Here is a 19,210-nt window from a genome sequence, read left to right as displayed (position 1 = left end):
GCAAAGGGCCAGTCTCAATCCTTCAGGTATACAGCACCACCCTGAAGTCACAATAGTACTGTCTCAATCCTTCATCCAAGGAGCATCAGACTGAAGTCAAAATGGTCACATCTCAATCCTTCAGGTAATCAGCATTAGCCTAAATTCACAATGGTTCCATCTCATGGCAGCAGACAAGGAGCATTGGTCTCAGATCACAATGGGCCAGTCCCATTCAGGTATGGAGCACCAGCCTGAAGTCACAATATGTCATGAATCCCTTCATTCATGCATTTAGGGATTCATGCCATAAGTGTTATAGGTTTAGGTTTAAATTAGAATCAAGATAGACAGGATTTATGGTGGGTTAAAATAATATGACTTAATATGTGCTTTAATAAAAGATACTAGAAAGAGGTAAGGAGATCATGACTAAAGAATGTGATTGTTTGCTAGGATTGGAATGTGTGGGAATCATCCCAACAGAGGCTTGAGTTTAAAAGACTGGTCTCTGTAAAAGGAGGGGGAACATAGAGAATTATTGGTATTTTTATATTGTATTATGTTGTTATGGATTTATGCTTATTATATTTTCATATGGTATCATATTAGATTGGGATGGATGAGATTTCATTATACACACACACACACACACACACATCGTTAAGCCATAATGTTAATTAAAACTGTTGTGTGGCTGAGTTCTGTGGTCCAAGGCCACAGATGCAGTGGTTGAGATAAGGCACATGAGAGCTTAATTGTTTTTAGAAAAGCTGTCAGAATCCCAGATGGGAGGACACTGAGCAGAAAAGGGTGGGAGAACGCTGTGCGGGAAAGGGCTATCCAATTAATCAGCTTTATTGGTTAATGGAGTGGAGTTAATTGATATGGATATAAAAGTGATAAGTTTATACTCTCTTTCATTCCTGACATAAAAGTCACTTCTGTTGCATGTATCTTCTTCATTACAAGCTGTTCCTTTTTCAAAGTACTGCCTTTTGTGTTGCAAGAGGGGCTGCAATTAGGACCCTGACAGATATCTCTCTCCCCTTCCATTCACCTTGCTATCCCAAAAGGGCTGGAGAGCATACCAAACCAGCCACAGACCCTTTCCCTGCTCTTGTGTAATGCCATGTCAGTCAAAAATACAATGCAAATAGTCCAAGATCGCCTACTGGACGAAGAGGCTGACCTGTCTTGTTTCACAGAGACCTGGCTGGGTGATGATAGCTCAGCCTCCTGGGCTCAGGCCTTACCAGCCGGGTTCTCTGTCAGTGAGCAGGTAAGGGGACGTCGCTTTGGTCCATGCATACAATCTTGCTTTGGCCAGGATACCTATCCATAAGATGGACCACATCAAATGTATTTGCCTCAGCTTAAAGACTAGGGAAAGTCTGGGGATTCTGTTGGTTTAATGTCCACCCTGTTGCTTAACATAAATACTCTCTGGAAAAGATAACATCAGAATTAACACAAACCAGGGAAAGAGTGACATTCCTGGAGGAAGAATATTAAAAATTGGGAAAATAGATAGAGAGATTAACAGAAGAACATACTGAAGATACAGCAGAAAAAAATAAATTAGAGCAAAGATTTAGGAAGCAATGTCTTAGAATAAGAGGTCTTCCCAAATAGAAGAAGATCTATATAAAAGGATAATACCGGCCTTGGCTGAATTTATGGACCTAGATAATGAAACCTTTCTCCTTGAGGTGGACAAGATGTTTAGAGTAAGCTCCTGGGTCGCAAAACAGAAGAGACTGCCCAGAGATATCGTCATTTATTTTGTTAGGACTCAAATGAAAGAAGCAATTCTCCAACAACACTTTCATACAAGATTCAAAATGGAAGAAAATGAAATTTTATTGTTTAAAGATATCTCTGGGAAAGTGTTAAGGAAGAGGAAGGAATATGGACCACTGACTAAGGTTTTGCGCAGCAATGGGATCTACTACAAATGGGAACTAACTCAGGGCCTATCTTTTAATTCAAGCAAAAAAGATAACAAATCAATGGTACAAAAAGAAAGAAATGTTCTACATGAGAATGAAAAAGAACTTAATAAAGGGGGCAGTCAGAAAGAAGAAAGAAAAAACCCGGGGAAAGGAGAAGAGGATAAGGAGGAAGAGAGCTTAGAAGAAGAAACAGAAGAAGGAGAATTGCTTGGGAAACCAGATCCAAACACAAGAGAGAACGATATAGATGGAGAATATGAGGATGAAACGGGAAAAGGCAGACATCCTATCATTGAATGTTAAAGGAATTAACAGACCCCAAGAACGAGGTAAACTTTTCCATTATTAAGGGAAACAGAGACTTGATGTAATTTGCCTTCAGGAAACCCATATAAAGAAAGAGGATATAAGATTGCAGAAAAACACCAAATTGGGGAAATAATACATAGCAGCCTCAAAAAAGAGGAAAAAAGGTGTAGTGATTTATGTAAAGGATAAATGAGAATCTAAAGAGGTATTCTCAGACCCCAATGGATACTTGGTTGGTGGAGAAGTTACTTTACAAGACCAAAGGATCCTAATGGTGGGAATTTACGTACCCTTAGACAATAAAGGCCCATTGTTTGGAAAATGGAAAAGACAAATGCCAGACTGTATGAGCGATAGGCCCTTAATGATGGGAGATTGGAAAGGAGTGATAGGTCCCCAGATAGATAGAAAAGCAGACAACAAAATATACTCAAAGCAAGGGAAACTGCCAAAATCTTTCTTTGAATTAAAATAAGCCTTCATATTAGAAGATACTGGAGAATCAAGTATGGTCTGTCTACGGATTCACGTTCTTTTCAAACACCCATCAATCCTGGCTGAGAATGGACAGGTTGCTCACCTGTAACTGTGTTTCTTCAAGTGGTCATCTGCGAATTCACACAAATGGGTTATTTCTGCGCATGCGCAGCAAACTCGGAAACTTCTAGAATCTCCAGGCAGAAAGTCATGTAACTTTCTGCAGCCTCTTGCAACTTTTTGGCGGTAGCCCCTCCCATCCGTATATAAGACCCCTACCGGTCCGCCCTCTTTCAGTTCCGAATGAGCCGCATACAGCGCAGCAGCAAGCGTTATAAATGAGCAGACACTGAGGGGACGGATGGGCGGGTTTGTGTGAATTCGCAGATGACCACTCGAAGAAACACAGTTACAGGTGAGCAACCTGCCCTTCTTCTTCGTGGTCTCTGCGAATCACACAAATGGGTTAGACTAGCGAGCTACAGTCAGAGGAGGAGGGAGTGTCAATCATGAAAAATCAAACAGAGAATAAAGTATGTAAACCAAACAACTGTGTTATTTATTTACCGTGTAAATACTCAATGTATGGCAGAAAGTAACACTGCCCTCCCAAAGGCTGCATCTTGCCTGGCCCTGGCGTCCAGCCTATAGTGCTTAATGAATGTCATTGGTTGTGACCAAACAGCAGCCTTACACACATCCTCGAGCGGGATCCCAGCTAAGAAGGCCGAGGATGCTGCTACCGCCCTAGTTACATGGGTTCTAACCCGTCCTGGTAAGGGCTTCTTTGCCAGTTCATAGCAGAGGTGAATGGTACTGGCAATCCACTTGGAAAACCTCTGCGGTGAAACCGGCAGCCCCTTCTTGGCCTCGGAGTAGCATACAAAAAGTCTCTCCGACCGTCTGGTGGCAGCCGTTCTGTCTAGATAGAACGCCAGTGCCCTGCGAACATCCAGGGAGTGAAGCCGTCGCTCTGAGTCCGTGGACGGGCTAGGTGCTAAGGTTGGCAAAACAATGTCCTGGTTAACGTGGAAAGCAGACACCACCTTTGGTAAGAATGAGATGTCCGTCCGGAGAACGACCTTGTCTTTGTGAAAACGTAGGAAGGGCTGGTCCATCCTGAGAGCACACAGTTCACCGGCCCGACGGGCTGACGTGATTGCTACCAGGAAGGCTGTCTTCCATGTTAGGAGTCTCAGATCTGTGGTAGCTAGAGGTTCGAATGGTCTGGACATCAGAATTGCCAAAACGGTATCCAGGCTCCATTGTGGGGAAGGATCTGCAACAGGTGGATGTAAGTTGTTGAGTCCTCTGAGGAACCTTTTTATGAGAGGGTCTCTAAACAAGGATGGTTTGTCCTGCAATGAGTAATGTGATGAAATAGCAGACAAATAAGACTTTATGGAGCTCAACGAGAGGCCTGCAGTATTTAATGACATAAGAAAGTCCAGGACTACTGGAATGGAGACATTAGACGGTGAGACATCACTGGTTCGTAGAAAGGTGAGGAACCTATTCCATTTATAGGCATAAGACCTCTGAGTAGACGGTCTTTGTGCTGCTCTAATGATGTCTCGCACTCCGGATGGCAGTGATCTCAGGACTGAATCCTCCATGCCACCAAGTGAAGGGATTCCATCTCGGGATGGTGAACCTGTCCCCCGTGAAGCGAGAGCAAGTCTGGTCTGTAGTCCAGTCGGAGATGGTCCTGGGCTCGTTGCAACAAGGGGGCGAACCAGGGTTGTCTGGGCCACCATGGGGTGATCAGAATGGCATCCGTGGAATCCGTCGACATCTTTGCTAATACTCTGGTGATTAACGGGAAGGGGGGGGAACAGGTACAGAAGACCGTTTGTCCACTGAAATTGGAAGGCGTTCCCCAGGGAGCCGGCTGCACGAACCCGTGAGCAATAGGTTCGCAGTTGGGCATTGTCGGGTGAGGCAAACAGATCTACTATCGGGGTACCCCATCGTTGAAAGAGAGTGGCAGTTACCTCCGGGTGTAACATCCACTCGTGGCATGTTGACCGGGACCTGCTTAGCTGGTCTGCCAGCTCGTTTTCGTCTCCTGGGAGGTGAACACACTGAAGCAGTATTCTGTGTTGTATGCACCAGCTCCATATTCTGAGTGTGATGTCCAAAAGAGTTTTCGACCTTGTACCCCCCTGTTTGTTGAGGTAGTACATGGTCGTGGTGTTGTCTGTCAGGAGGAGAACCACTTTGTTGGAGAGCAAGCTTTGGAATGCTTTGAGAGCCTTTTCTACTGCTAGCATCTCCAGAGCATTGATGTGGAGGTTTGAGTCTTCGTGGGACCATTTGTCTTTGACTGTGAGTCCTAATATATGGGCTCCCCAACCTTGGAGAGACGCATCTGTTGTAAGAGTTATGTCTGGTTGAGGTGGGGCAAAAGGCATGCCTGAGCAGACGTTGTCTGGCTGGAGCCACCAACGTAATGAAACTTGGACCTTTCTTGGGATAGTGAGCGTCTTGTCGGGTCGGTCCCGTACGGGATCGAAGACGGAAAGGAACCAAGACTGTACCGGTCTCAGACGCAGTCTTGCCCATGGCGTTACAAAGGTTGTTGAAGCCAAATGTCCCAATGCGACTTGTACCACACGGGCTGGTAGATGTCTGGAATGGAGGCAGTCTCGAATTGCCCGAGATAAAGCCAGGAATCTGGACGGTGGAAGGTAAGCCCTGGCAGCTTGTGAGTCCAGTAGTGTGCCTATGAAGTCGATCCGTCTGGATGGAGTTAGATGTGACTTTTCCAGATTGATGCAAATTCCCAATGACTTTAACAGGTCCTGTGCAAAGTCCATCTGGTGTTGAAGGGTTTGTCTTGACGGTGCAGTGAACAGCCAGTCGTCCAGATATGGGAAGACTGCAATTCCCCTCTGACGTAGGTAAGCGACTACAGGGGCCATGCACTTCGTGAAGACCCTTGGAGCTGACGAGAGGCCGAATGGAAGGACTTTGTATTGGAAGAATTCCTGACCTACGGCGAAGGCGAGGAATCTGCGGTGATCTTCTCGAATGCCAATGTGGAAGTAGGCGTCCTTCAGGTCCAAGGTGGCGAACCAGGCGTCCTTCTGCAAAAGTGGCAGAATAGAAGCGAGAGTTATCATCCTGAAACGTTTGTATACTATGAAGGAGTTTAAGGCACGTAAGTCCAAGATGGGTCTAAGACCTTCAGGCTTTTTAGGAACTATAAAGTACTTAGAGAAAAAGCATGACCGAGCCCGTGATGGGTGGACGGGCTCTATAGCTCCTTTATCTAACAGGGAGCGCACTTCGTCGAGAAGGGTGTCCGAGGGGGTAGTAGAAATGACAGCTCTGGTGGTAGGGAGCTCAGAAAACTCAAGGGCATAACCCCATCGAACGATGTTAAGGGCCCAAGAGTCTGAAGTAATAGAGGCCCAGTTGTTAAGGAAGGGCCATAGACTGTTTACAGCGGTGACGAAGTGCGCTGAGAAACTTCAAAAGCGTTTCTTGCCTCTGGTATCCTTCTTTTTATAGCCCTGTTGGTAGCGGCCCTGAGATGGCTGCCGTCGATCCTGTTGAGAAGACGGGGATCTTGACGGCCTGCCCTGTTGAGGGGTGTCTTGGGACTGAAACTGATGGTCCGGTTGATTGTAACGCTGTTGACCATGATGGAACCACGAGCGTTGGCCAGTGTATCTCTGTCGAGGTGGTCTAGATGGAGGAGCCGACATGCCATGTTTCTTGGCGGGGTTTTCATTCTATATTTGAAGCTTAACTTCTCATCAGTCTCCTTGTTAAATAAGCCGGAGTTGTCAAACGGCATATCTTCAATGGTGGATTTTGCCTGAGGATTGAGATCCGAAGAGCGCAGCCAGGCATACCTGCGGAGGGCCACCGACCCGGAAAGGATCTTTGAGGCGCAGTCTGTGGAATGGCGCGCTGAAATGATTTGTTGGCCTCCCACCTGGTGGACTTCGTTCCTGATGGCGGTCATAAGTCTCCTCTTGTCATCAGGGAGTTCGGCAATGACAGGGTCCATCTTTTCCATCAAGAGTTGGACATATGCCCCCATACATGCTGCGTAATTAGCTATTTTAATGTCCAACGCAGCGGAGGCATAAAATTTCTTTGCCAAACCATCTATCTTCCTGCTTTCTTTATCTATAGGGGAAGATGAGGGCCGAGCTGAGAAGGAGGTCTGAGAACCCTCTACGATAGCTGAATTCGGCTTCGGGTGGTTAAATAGCCAAGTGGGCCCAGATGGTGTAACTCTATATAAATTCTCAATCTTCCTAGACGTGGAGCCAATAGTCGCGGGAGTGTCCCAAGATCTTTTAGCAATCTTTTCCAACGAAGGTAAAAATGCCAGGGAGGGAAGCGCTGGGGCACAGCCATGGATTCTACGCTCTACTGGATCGAGTGCCACCACTTCAGAGTGGGCGACCTCTAACTTAAGAGCATCAGCCATCCTAATTACTCTATCCGAAAAGGAACGGACGTCATCCGTCGGAGAAGGTGCGTCCGGTTCACCAAAGGAAAGAGGCTGATCGGCGTCCAACTGATGGTAAGGGGACGCGGAGCGGGAACGTGAACCTGAAGGTGATCTACTGGCCCTGCGGCTGGTAGGACTGCCTCTGTGGCTGGCAGGAGAAGGGTCTCTGCTACGGGAGTGGCGTCTGGATGGGTCTTCGGTATCCAGTTCAATGGGCCGGTGCTGTGGAGAGTGAAGCCTCACTCTGGAAGGATCTGAAGCCGTACGGCGAAGATAATCGACATCCACTGGAAGGAGATATTGACCAGAATGATGGTCATAGACTAGATCAGGGTATGTATTGAAGAGGTCGCGCTCCGAACGGTCTCCATCCAGAGGAGAACGCTGTGGATGGCCACCAACGAGGGCCTCATCCGCTTCCGTCCCCAAAGCTGCTCTATCTCTCCTTTGAGGAGAAGCATCAACCCGTCTGCGTCGGGACGGTGATCTGGATGGCTGTCTCCGCTTCGATGGACGGGATGGTGATCGAGATGGACGTCTCTGTCCCTGTGGTGAGGGGGGAGCGTCCGAATCTGGGATCTCTCCCTCAGATTCTGAGGAGTCTCCCAAGTTAACAATCTCCAATTCCTTGTCATGTACTGACAGATGGGAGGAGATGAGGACCCGTGGTTCCAGAGGTGGCGGGGCCGATGAAGCAGTGATCTCCGGAATGGGAGTAGCCGCGGTGTGAGATTCAGGCGGGGGAACCGATATGGTACTTGGGGGCTCCTTGCGCCTGGATTTGGGCGGAGGAGAAGCTGATTTGGCCCTTCTAGCCTCACGGTGGTCCTTAGAGGACTTGGAGGACTTCTGTTTGTCTCCATGAGCCCTCTTTGAAGCCTTATCCGGCTTAGCCTTTGGGTCAGTGGCTGTAGATTGGGCAGCCGACTCCTGAGCCGTCGTGCTGGGGCGAAAAGCTTTTTCATATAGGGACGCCTTAAGTTTCTGGTCCCTATTTTTTAGTGCTTGGGCCGTCATGGCCTTACAGTGCCTGCAAGCCCCAGGGATGTGCTCCTCTCCAAGGCAGAGGACACATCTATCGTGCCCGTCAGACATGGGGATTTTAACCCCGCACTTGGTGCACTGTTTAAACGAAGCCATATTTTGGGTAGTCGTTACCGGTCTGAGTCAAGTCCGAGAGAATAGAGACAATGTCCAAATCGTAATCCAGAGAATGGTCAAAGGTCCAGTCCTGTTTCAATAGCCAGTGAGAGATTTAGTAAGTGAAGCGAAGTTCCTCGAGCTGCAAACGCGGCGGAATGAAGGAACTGAAAGAGGGCGGACCGGTAGGGGTCTTATATACGGATGGGAGGGGCTACCGCCAAAAAGTTGCAAGAGGCTGCAGAAAGTTACATGACTTTCTGCCTGGAGATTCTAGAAGTTTCCGAGTTTGCTGCGCATGCGCAGAAATAACCCATTTGTGTGATTCGCAGAGACCACGAAGAAGAAAGATATGTTCTTGACTTCCCCGACTATTAGCAAAATGGTGGAAGCAGTAGAAACCCTACCAAAAATCCTATCGGGTCACAATCCAATTTTATTGTCTTTGAAGAATAAACCTAAGGAACTGATATGGAGAATAGATGAAACTTTGTTAAAAGATGGAAAACTTCTAGATAAAGCAAAAAAACCCATTTAAATCCTTCTTTGAAGAAAATCTGAATGGGGAAGTCAGCCCAGAGATCGTCTGGGACACAAGCAAAGCGGAAATGAGGGGTTTCTCTTTGAAAGAATCTTAAGAAAGGGAAAAAAATAGAGAAAAGAATTGGAAAGAACTACGGGAAAAATGTTAAAGGATAAGGAACGATTACTTAAAGAAAACCCCCAAAACAAAATGATTCAACAACAGATTAAGAAGATTCAAAAGGAAACATCCAGAAGGCTAATAGAAGACCAGGAGAAAACGTTAATATACATCAAACAGAAACACTTCTTGAATGCTAATAAACCTGGCAAATGGTTATCATGGGAACTGAAAAAAGAAAAGGAGAAACAAATCTTTTCAAGTGTTAACGAAGGGGATGAGATTTATTCCAACCAAAAACATAGGAAATAATGTTTATATAAATATTTCACAAATCTATACAAAGAAGGACATATTTCCCAGGAGAGGATACAAGTATCTTTGGACAGAAAAGACATAGTAAAGATTGATGAAGAACAGAGAAGCGAACTTAATAAACCAATAACGGCTCCTGAGGTGCTAGAAGCAATAAGTAAAACCAAGGCATCCAGGGCCGGATGGCCTAAGCGCAATGTATTACAAGAGCTTACAAAAGGAGCTAATTAAACCCGTAGTAGAAATCATGAATAGACTCTCACAAAGAAGAACGCCTGACTCTTGGAAGATAGCTGATATTGTACTGATTCCTGAAGAAAGTAAGGAGCTGCTGGAGGTGAAACATTTCAGACCCATTTCTCTCCTTAAAGACGATTATAAAATCTTCGCAATGGTCTTAGCAGAAAGATTTTTAAAAACCCTACAAAATATCATAAACGGAGACCAATGGGGCTTCCTCCCAAAAAGGCACCTTAGAAACAACACGAGGAATTTAATAGATATTAGAGAAATCTATGAGAAGAAAACAGATAAAAAAGTAGCTATAATTTTTCTTGAGGCCGAAAAGGCGTTCGATGAAGTTAATTGGAGCTTCATGTTGGAAACCTCAAGAAAAATGGTTCTAGGAGATAACTTTATCAGCTGGATAGAAGCAATCTATAGAAAACAAACAGCAAGACTTATTATTAATGGGGGAAAAGTGAAGGCGTTACCTGTAATGAGAGATACCCCTCTCACCTTTGTTATTTATGGCCCCTTTAGATACTCTGAGTCCTAGCATTAAAGAAGATAAGAAGACCAAAGGCCTGGAAATAAAACAGGAAGAGTACAGACTTAAACTATACGCGGACGATGTGGTGATATACTTATCTGACCCAATAGAAAGTGTTAATCCCCTGCTTTATAAATTAAAGGAATATGGACAGCATTCAGGTTTCCGGATTAAAAGGGATAAGACAAACATTTTACCAATGAATTTAACAAAAGAATGATCAGGAAAATCTACAAGAGGAGACTGGCTTTAAAGTAGAAAAAAGGTCAAATATCTAGGTGTTGCGTTCACCTCTAAAAACCGAGACCTCTTTAAAAATGACTACAAGAAAATATGGGGTGATATCAACCAAGATCCCAATAGATGGGCTAAACTCAACCTATCCTTCTTGGGAAGGATCAGGGCAGTAAAAACGAACGTACTGCCTAAATTACTATTTTCCTTTCAGACTATACCTATCCTTCTTAATGAGAAACCATTTTTAGAACAGCAGAAGGACCTGCAAAAATCCATCTGGGCAGGAAAAGACCTAGAATCAGATTTAAATCTCTAATAGATGACGTAACGATTCACAATCCTCTCTTCTATTTTGACCTGACACTTCTTTGGGTGTTTGAAGGACAGTCGTGTGGATGAATTGTAAAACACAGACCAAGCGGCTGGTTAAACAGGAATATAAGTTTATTTTTAACACAGAATAGGCAAAGGTATCTTTGACATGGAATTGTTACTATGTCTTCTTTCTTTACATATATACAGGGCTGGTTTTAACTCAATAATAATAATAATAATAATAATAACAACAACAACAACAACAAGAACAACAACTCTGCCCCGCAGGCTATACTATCACTCAAGAAATTATGTAAGCCAAAGCCCTCTTCCTGAGACTGGTTCCCCTGAGTCTCTCTTCTCCAGACTCTCCAGAACTAATCCTGTCCCTCTCTGGACAAAGCAGCTCCTTAAGTAACCATCCCTCAGGAACTATGGGAACCCAGTCCTCTCTTGGACTCTACTGTTCCCATCCTCTCTATAACTATCTCCCACTGAACTCCCGCTTCATCCCTCAGGATTGCAAACCCTAACTGACTCCACCCAACTGCCAAGCGGAATCTTCAAACTCCTCAGCCAGCACCTGATTGGCTTAGAGTCTCTGGCTTCTGATTGGCTGGTTTGTAAGTCAGTCCGTCAGACGCCTCCCCCCTTTAATAGGTTCATTGAGACACAGAACCAAACGGTTCTATGGTCCAAGGAACTCCCAGTTATCAATTATACTTACCCATTATATATAACATTATACACACATCAGGTGACACATGTGATATATTTCATATCCTTGTTTTATCAATAACCATTTCCAACTTAAATATCTTTGGTATTTTCCTGTATGTTCCCCTTTTAAACATATGTCTAATATCAGTTCTACCTGTTATAACAACTTACCATCATTTTCTTATAAGTTTAGCATATTATATCCATCACTTGTTGGGTTTTAATATTTTAATAACACTTAAATAACCTTTTCCCCAACTTTAGATCTTTATATGTTCCATATATTTCCCTCTGTTGAATCTCCTTTTCCAGTTGGTTGATGGCTTTTGGGGTCCCACCAACGTTTGTCTGTCATCTGGTCACCACCAGTATGTTTGACAGTGAAGTTTATAGACGTGAACATGTTCTGCATATACACATCTATTCCTTCAACTTTTACTTAAAGATTCTTCCAGTTCCTGGGTTATATCACCCATTTGCCAAACTACATATTTTTCAACAGTGTCCCATTTAATATATAGCTTCCAGAACCCTGAACTCTTTATTAGAACCTACAAAAGCTTGCTGTGATGCTTTTAATCACTACTTCACCAACAAAATCTCTCAGATAAGAGCCACTTTGGATGCCGGCCTTATGACAGAGGCGACAGGAGAGGTATCCAGAGCTTCCGCCCATACTGTTATTCTGGATCAATTTGAGTCATTAGTACAGAGGATGTGGACAAGCTCCTTTAAAAAGACGACTTGCTCTCTCGATCCTTGCCCATATAGCCTGGCCATCCAGGGGGAGATACCATCAAGATGCTGGTAAAAACATAACTAATGCATCTTTCAGGGAAGGCTGTCTTCCATCTTGCCTCAAAGAGGCGGTGGTTAAACCACTTCTAAAAAAGCCTTCCCCTTGACCGTCTAGACAGAAACAATTACAGGCCAGTTTGGATCTTAATATTCTTAGGCAAGGTAATTGAGAGGGAAGTCGCCATTCAACTCCAAGCAGTCTTGGAAGAAATGGATTTTTCTACATCCATTTCAAACTGAATTTAGGATGGGTTACAGAGTTGAGACAGCCATGGTCGCCTTAGTCGGTGATCTCCGTTTGAGCATCGACAGGTCTTTGAAAAGGGGAAGTCTGACCCTGCTGGTGCTATTGAAGGCCTCTCAGCGGCCTTCAATACCATTGACCACAGTATCCTTCTGGAACATATGGGAGAGTTGGGAATTGGGGCACTGCTTTCCAGGGGTTCAGGTCCTACATCTCAGGCAGATTCCTGTCACTTGGGGACAGTTCTTTGTCCAAGAGGGAGCTCAAGTCGGGCATCCCTCAAAGCGTGATTCTGTCCCCAATGCTATTCAACATTTACATGAAGCTGCTGGGTGAGATCATTCGGAGACATGGGACAGGGAGCAGGGAGACCTTGAAACAGTAGTACATGCGCTGGTCACTTCTTGGCTCGACTTCTGTAACGCACTCTACATGGGGCTACCCTTGTGCCAAGTTCAGAAACTTCAATTGGTACAGAATATGGCAGCCAGGTTGGTTACGGGCACTTCTAGAACTGCCCACATTACACCGGTTCTTAAATCCCTCCACTGGATGCCCATTAGTTTCTGGACAAGATACAAGGTGTTGGTTCACTCTGGAACGACCTCCGGATGAGATCCGTCCTATTAACACCTTGGAAGCCTTTAGGAAGGGTATTAAGACGGACCTCTTTCCAGACTAGATGAAATCTATTGACTTGCCTCCCCCTCCTCCTGACCCTTACCCTTGCCATCGTTAGTGTGATGGAAATTGCTATTGATGTATATCGTTCCTGCCCTCCCACCTCTCCTTCAGAAAACGACCCATTTCTTGCCCGAAAAGCTTTTTTTACTGTATTGTGTTATGAAAGTTTTTAATTTTCTTGCTGTTTAATAGGATTTTTAAAGGTTGATTAATGTTTTTATAATTGGGAGAAGGGTTGGGGGTTTGGAATTTTAATTGTATTTCTTAAATTGTATGTTATTTTATTACTGTAATCCACTTTGATTCCATTGAGGAAAAAGTAGAATAATAATAATAATAATAATAACTTCTCTTCAAGGGGGTCAAAAGCCCTTTCAGTATGCTCCCAGAACTGGGGGGGGGGGGGTGTTTCTGGGGCTGTGGGTCTCTCTGTTGGTCCTCCTCTGCAGGGTTGTTGTGAAGGAAAAGATAAGTATGTGAGGGAGGATGCCCCATCTGGATCCTGTGGGTCTCTAAGCCTAGTTCCCAGGTTGACAGGGGATTGCCAGAGTTTTGAGCTCCCTCCGTCTCCCTCCTCTTGGCTTTGGACAAGAGGGTTTTGGCTCTTCTCTCCCTCCCCAGAGCCTCCTCCCCCAGGACTCCAGAGAAAACTCCCCTCCCCCAAGAAAAATGCTATTGAATCCTATCCTGTGCGATGCTTTCTATTTGGCACAAAACTCTTCCCCAAATGAAGCATCAGAAGAGAGGGTCTCTCCTCGGCCCCACTTTCCACAAGGGAGGGGGCTCCTCAAAGACCTTTTTACCTTTGGATCCCCCTCCCCTCCATGGCCATGCCTCTCTCCAAGAGTCCCACCGGCCTTCATTTATCATAACAACTCCCCTAGTACCCGGGACCCAAGGAATCCCCCAAGGAGGGGGCAGGGAAGGAAAGAGGGATAGGAGGCCTTGCAGGACCCCTGCCTTTCTTTGGGGGGAGAAGAGGGGCCTCTCCCCTCCAGCCATTCCTCTGAATGAACAAGGGCTCTCCCCACTTCCCTCCCTCCCTCAGAACAGACTGTGAGGGCAGAAATGGCTTCTGGGGCTGAGACTGTGCAGGCGCATATAGTCCCAAAGGCCCCTCCTCAGCATGCGCAGGGATTGCCAGGTCCTAGATGCTGCTGCTTATTCCACTGGCGGCCTTTGTGGCAAAGGAAGGTATGCGCCGGGGTTCAGTGGCCTTCCCTTCCTTCCCTCCTTTCTTCCTTTGAGGAGACTGCAATGGAGCCCAAGGTGCAGAGCTGGACTCAGGAGGGAAAGGCAGGAAAGGAAGGCTCTGCTTTGGAAATATAGCTCTCTCTGTGTATCCTGTATGTTTGTGTCTGTGTGTCTGTGCTGTTCTTATGGCTGGGAATGGAGATGAGAACTGAGGAGAGAAGAAAGGGTCAGTTTTGGGCAAATTCAGAAATTCTGTGCATCAAAGTCCAGTGTGTTGAAACAGTAAAGAACTTTATTGAGAACACATAGAAATTCAGTGATTAAGCCAGAACTGACCACTCCAATCCAAACAATACATTAAAACCCCTAAAACCAAAAACATGACCCTCTTCCAAACCTAGCCCCACCTCCAATTCCCACAGTCTCTGCCCCACAGGTAACAAGGCCCCCTTTTGCCATTCCCCCAAACTAGCCCTTTCTCTTAATGCCGGCCTCCAACTTTCTTAAGCCAAAATCCCACACATTGCAAAAGCTATAATTCCCATAACTATTCTAACCAGCTGCAACAAATCCCAACCTCCCATCTACCTAACCTATACCACAACCCACAATCCCCAGCCAAACTGACAAACCAAAGCAATTATCTATACTATTGGCAATTAAAACCTAAACATAACAAAATCCAACTTGAAAACATAGAGACATATTGACAGACAACTTTTACAAATAAGATCACAAGGGCCTTTTCTTTGCACTGCTGGATTGAAAATATATTTGTTGTATTCGTTATTGACAAATATAATGTTAGGATTTGTGTGGCTTCTCTCCTCTGTGGACTCTCTGATGTGCCACTAGGTGTGACTTCTTAGGAAAACATTTCCCACAGTGGTGGCATTTGTATGGCTTCTCTCCTGTGTGGACTCTCTGATGTTTCACTAGGTTTGACTTCTCAGAAAAACATTTCCCACAACGCTGGCATTTGTATGGCTTCTCTCCTCTGTGGACTCTCTGATGTATCATTAGGATTGACTTCTGAGAAAAACATTTCCCACAACTCTGGCATTTGTATGGCTTCTCTCCTCTGTGGACTCTCTGATGTTTCACTAGGTTTGACTTCTGAGAAAAACATTTCCCACAATGCTGGCATTTGTATGGCTTCTCTCCTGTGTGGACTCTCTGATGTGACACTAGGTGTGACTTCTCAGAAAAACATTTCCCACAACGTTGGCATTTGTATGGCTTCTCTCCTGTGTGGACTCTCTGATGTATCATTAGGATTGACTTCCGAGAAAAACATTTCCCACAACGCTGGCATTTGTATGGCTTCTCTCCTGTGTGGACTCTCTGATGTATCATTAGGATTGACTTCTGAGAAAAACATTTCCCACAACGCTGGCATTTGTATGGCTTCTCTCCTGTGTGGACTCTCTGATGTATCATTAGGATTGACTTCTGAGAAAAACCTTTCCCACAATGCTGGCATTTGTATGGCTTCTCTCCTGTGTGGACTCTCTGATGCATGACTAGGATTGACTTGTAAGCAAAATGTTTCCCACAATGCTGGCATTTATGTGACCTCTTTCCTGTGTGGACTCTCTCGTGACTCAAATGTTTTTCTGTAAAGAACGACAATTACAGATGAGACTGAAAATCAGACATAACAGAGGAGGGTGTTACTGCATGATTTAGCCCTCATTAATCCCTCCTTCTTAGAGATTAAATTAATAAAGTTGCTGTGAGTAACCTAATCATGACCCTGATGCTTATGCCCCTAAATCCATTGAACAGTTGCATTCTTACTCCTAGGAGCTAGCAAAGAAGAGACCATATGGGAACTGCCTTGAGGGAATCAGTAGAAGAAGATAGTCAAAGGACTGTTGAAAAAAAAATTCAATTAAACATGTGCAAAAATACTTTGATTGACAGGTGGCATCATATCCTGTGAGACGGCCACTGAATGCTGAGTCAGAGCCCAAGGCATGATGCAAGCTAACTGCAGAGGATGCTTCATGCTGTTTGGCACCAGGAGAGGACTCACAACCAATACAGTATGCAGCTCACAAACGGATTGGAGTGGATTGGATCGGAGTTGTGTGTACAAGGGATGGTGAAGTTGATGGAAGTCGGAGAGGAGAGCTTGCAAATATTTGTATTATTTTGCAACTCAAGATAGAGAAGCTCCAAGGATTTCAATGAAATCGACTGTGTTTGTGACTTATTTTTAAGTGTGAAAAGTCGTCATTGCATTGCCAATGCCTATATCTGGATATTTGCGTCCGTACTCTGCTATGATATTTTTGAGCTGTATTTGGGTGCATCACCCTCAGATTGTAGCGTACATTGGCTTGTGAACGCGATCAAAATTCAGAGCCAACAAGAATCTGAGAGGCGGTGACCTAATCCCTTTTGTCTGATGTATTTGCATCAAACACCCTTTGCATTCAATTCATTTCACACCATTCTTCTCCCACAAAGGAAATATTCTAAAGTGATATAAACCTTTCTGAACCCAGTTTCTGCCCCCAAGCAGAAACCAATTTCAGTATAAATATCAGCCCCGACTTGCTGTTCTTCGGTGTCAGTCTAGTTACAGATAGACACTCTGTTTGTTTTCATGGCTAAACACCTCAATGCACTCACCAACCCCAATTGTCATGGGAACTACGGACCTCTCCTTATTTCAAATCCTCAGCAATTGGAATAAAGATCTGGATAGATAACGTATCACCATTATCAAAGCCTTACATCTATTCACCACACCCACCTTTGTTACCTAGTTCTTGTGTGTGTGCATGAACACTTATATGTATGTGTCTGTGTGTTTTGCTTTCCCCCTAAATAAAACACAAAAACCTATTTCAAATCCCACTGAAGATCTGTTTGATTCAGGAACTGCTATAGATTGGCTGAGTCCAGAGGTCACTATTGCCCCAGTAAAACTATTTCTTTCTATTGAGCTAAGTACCAAACTCCCCTAAAAGCATAGCAGTTGCGTCCCACAACATTCCAGAATTGGCAGTTTAGGATTGGATATTTAGAAACCTAACAAAGTGGAGACAATAGTTCCTCACTAAAACTAGAAATTCCAAGATTCCGCAGGAAGTTGTTAGGACAATTAAATTACGTGTGAAAGGGAACTAGGAATCGTAGTACTGCACAAGTTGAACATGTGTCAACAATGTGATGCAGCAGCTAAAAAGGCCAATGTGATCCTAGGCTGTATCAATAGGAGTATAGTGTCAAGATCAAGGGAAGTAATTGTGCCACTCTATTCTGTTTTGGTCAAGGCTCACTTGCAATAATCCTGTGTCCAGTTCTGGGACGACAAGTCAAACAGATGTTGAGAAGCTGGAGCATGTCCAGAGGAGGGAAACCAAAATGGTGAATGGTCTGGAAACCATGCTCTCTGAGGAATGACTTAGGGAGCTGGGCATGTTTAGCTTGGAGAAGAGAAGGTTAAGAGTGGATATGACAGCCCTGTTCAAGTATTTGAAGAGATGTCATATTCAGGATGGAACAGGCTTGCTTTCTGCTACTCCAGAGAAAAGGACATGGAATAATGGATGCAAGCCACAGGGATAAGAGATTTGACTTAAACTTTAAGAGGAACTTCCTCACAGTAAGAGATCTTCAACAGTGGAATATACTCCCTCAGAGTTTGGTGGAGTCTTCTTTGGAGGTTTTTAAACAGAGGCTGGATAGCCATCTCTTGGGGATGCTTTGAATGTCTATTCCTGCATGGCAGAAGATTGAACCAGATGGTCCTTGTGATCTGTTTCAACTCTTTGATTATATCATTCTAAAGCAGAATCATAGCGCTCTGACAGTAAATTATGAAAGGGCCCTCAGTCTTAACAGGAAGGGCAATGGATTCAGGTTCCTTACCCACAGAGGCCACATTCTCGTAATTCTCCATCATCACATTACTGTACATAAGTTTCTGCTTCTTCGTCAACATTTTCCATTCCTCTTCGGTGAAATATACCGCCACATCCGCAAAGGTCACCTGCAACAGAAAATAGCCCTCATCCAGAGAGTGACTAAACAAAAGGGGAGGGAAGCACATAGTGCATTGCAAATATTACTTGATCACTTTAGAATTCAGTCCAGGAAATAAACTTTAAATTCTGCAAGCCAGAAAAAAGCTGCAACCTTTGAGATCCAGTTTGTCTTGAATCCTATCAATATAATATACAATACTGTATAATAAAGAATATAATTTAGGCCATTTCTGGAATATTATTGATTGATTAGGATACTGACTATCCCAACATGTATAGTACATTTAGTCACCAATGAATTATAGTGCATTTAGCCATATGTCACCTAATTTGAGAGGTATATTTCATTGTTAAAAACAGTTCTGGGGAGTGCTCTGGGTCTGAGAGCCACTGGGCCCACCCTCAATTTAGGCCTAGACATATTCTCCCATATCCCCCAGCATTTCACAGATGCGGAAAGCAAGACACATGTGGCTAAGCAACACCAGAAGGTGGTCAAAATGGACAAAGTTGTATGATAAAGATCACACAAGCGAGGAAGGGTACTGCAGTTTGCTTTTGCCTCCGTCTCCTGGCAAGGGCAAGACCCTGCTTCCTCCTCTCCTCCCTTCTCCCCTCTTTTGAGTGGAAGGGATGAACACTCTTTTGAATTTGGAACAAATTTTTCAGCAACTGAACTGACCTGAGGAGAATGGGGAAAGTGGGAGGAGGAGAGAGAAATAGGACATTTTCTAAGCCCCTGAAAAAATGAGGTGACAGAGGATTACCCAGGACTCTTTCTGCCAAACTGGGACAGTATGTTCTCCGCTTGCTTTCATGAGCCGGACCAGACATAGATGAAACTACTAGTAAGGATGGCAACTTACCAAAGAGCTGTTGTACCTCAGGAGCCTCTTTCTGTTGGAGCCCGACTCCCTCTACTTGGCCTCTGTTTCGGCCATCAGGTGGGCAGG

At 44.6% G+C, this 19,210-nt stretch overlaps 1 protein-coding gene across 1 annotated transcript in view; it reads right to left on the bottom strand.

The window, feature by feature from the left end:
* Positions 1–15,060: 15,060 nt before the first annotated feature.
* LOC149286372 (uncharacterized) overlaps positions 15,061–19,210 on the bottom strand; it is a 22,252-nt gene continuing 18,102 nt past the window's right edge. The window contains exon 3 of the mRNA XM_089494180.1: positions 15,061–15,719. Coding sequence (XP_089350306.1) covers positions 15,061–15,719 — 659 coding nt within the window. The remainder of the gene's footprint in view (positions 15,720–19,210) is intronic.

Source organism: Sceloporus occidentalis, unplaced genomic scaffold (assembly GCF_023333645.1).
Source record: "Sceloporus occidentalis isolate IW3139 unplaced genomic scaffold, rSceOcc1.0.p SCAF_69, whole genome shotgun sequence".
Lineage (NCBI taxonomy): Eukaryota > Metazoa > Chordata > Lepidosauria > Squamata > Phrynosomatidae > Sceloporus > Sceloporus occidentalis.
Note: the sequence above shows the minus strand (reverse complement) of the source record. Positions and strands in the feature narration are given on the sequence as shown.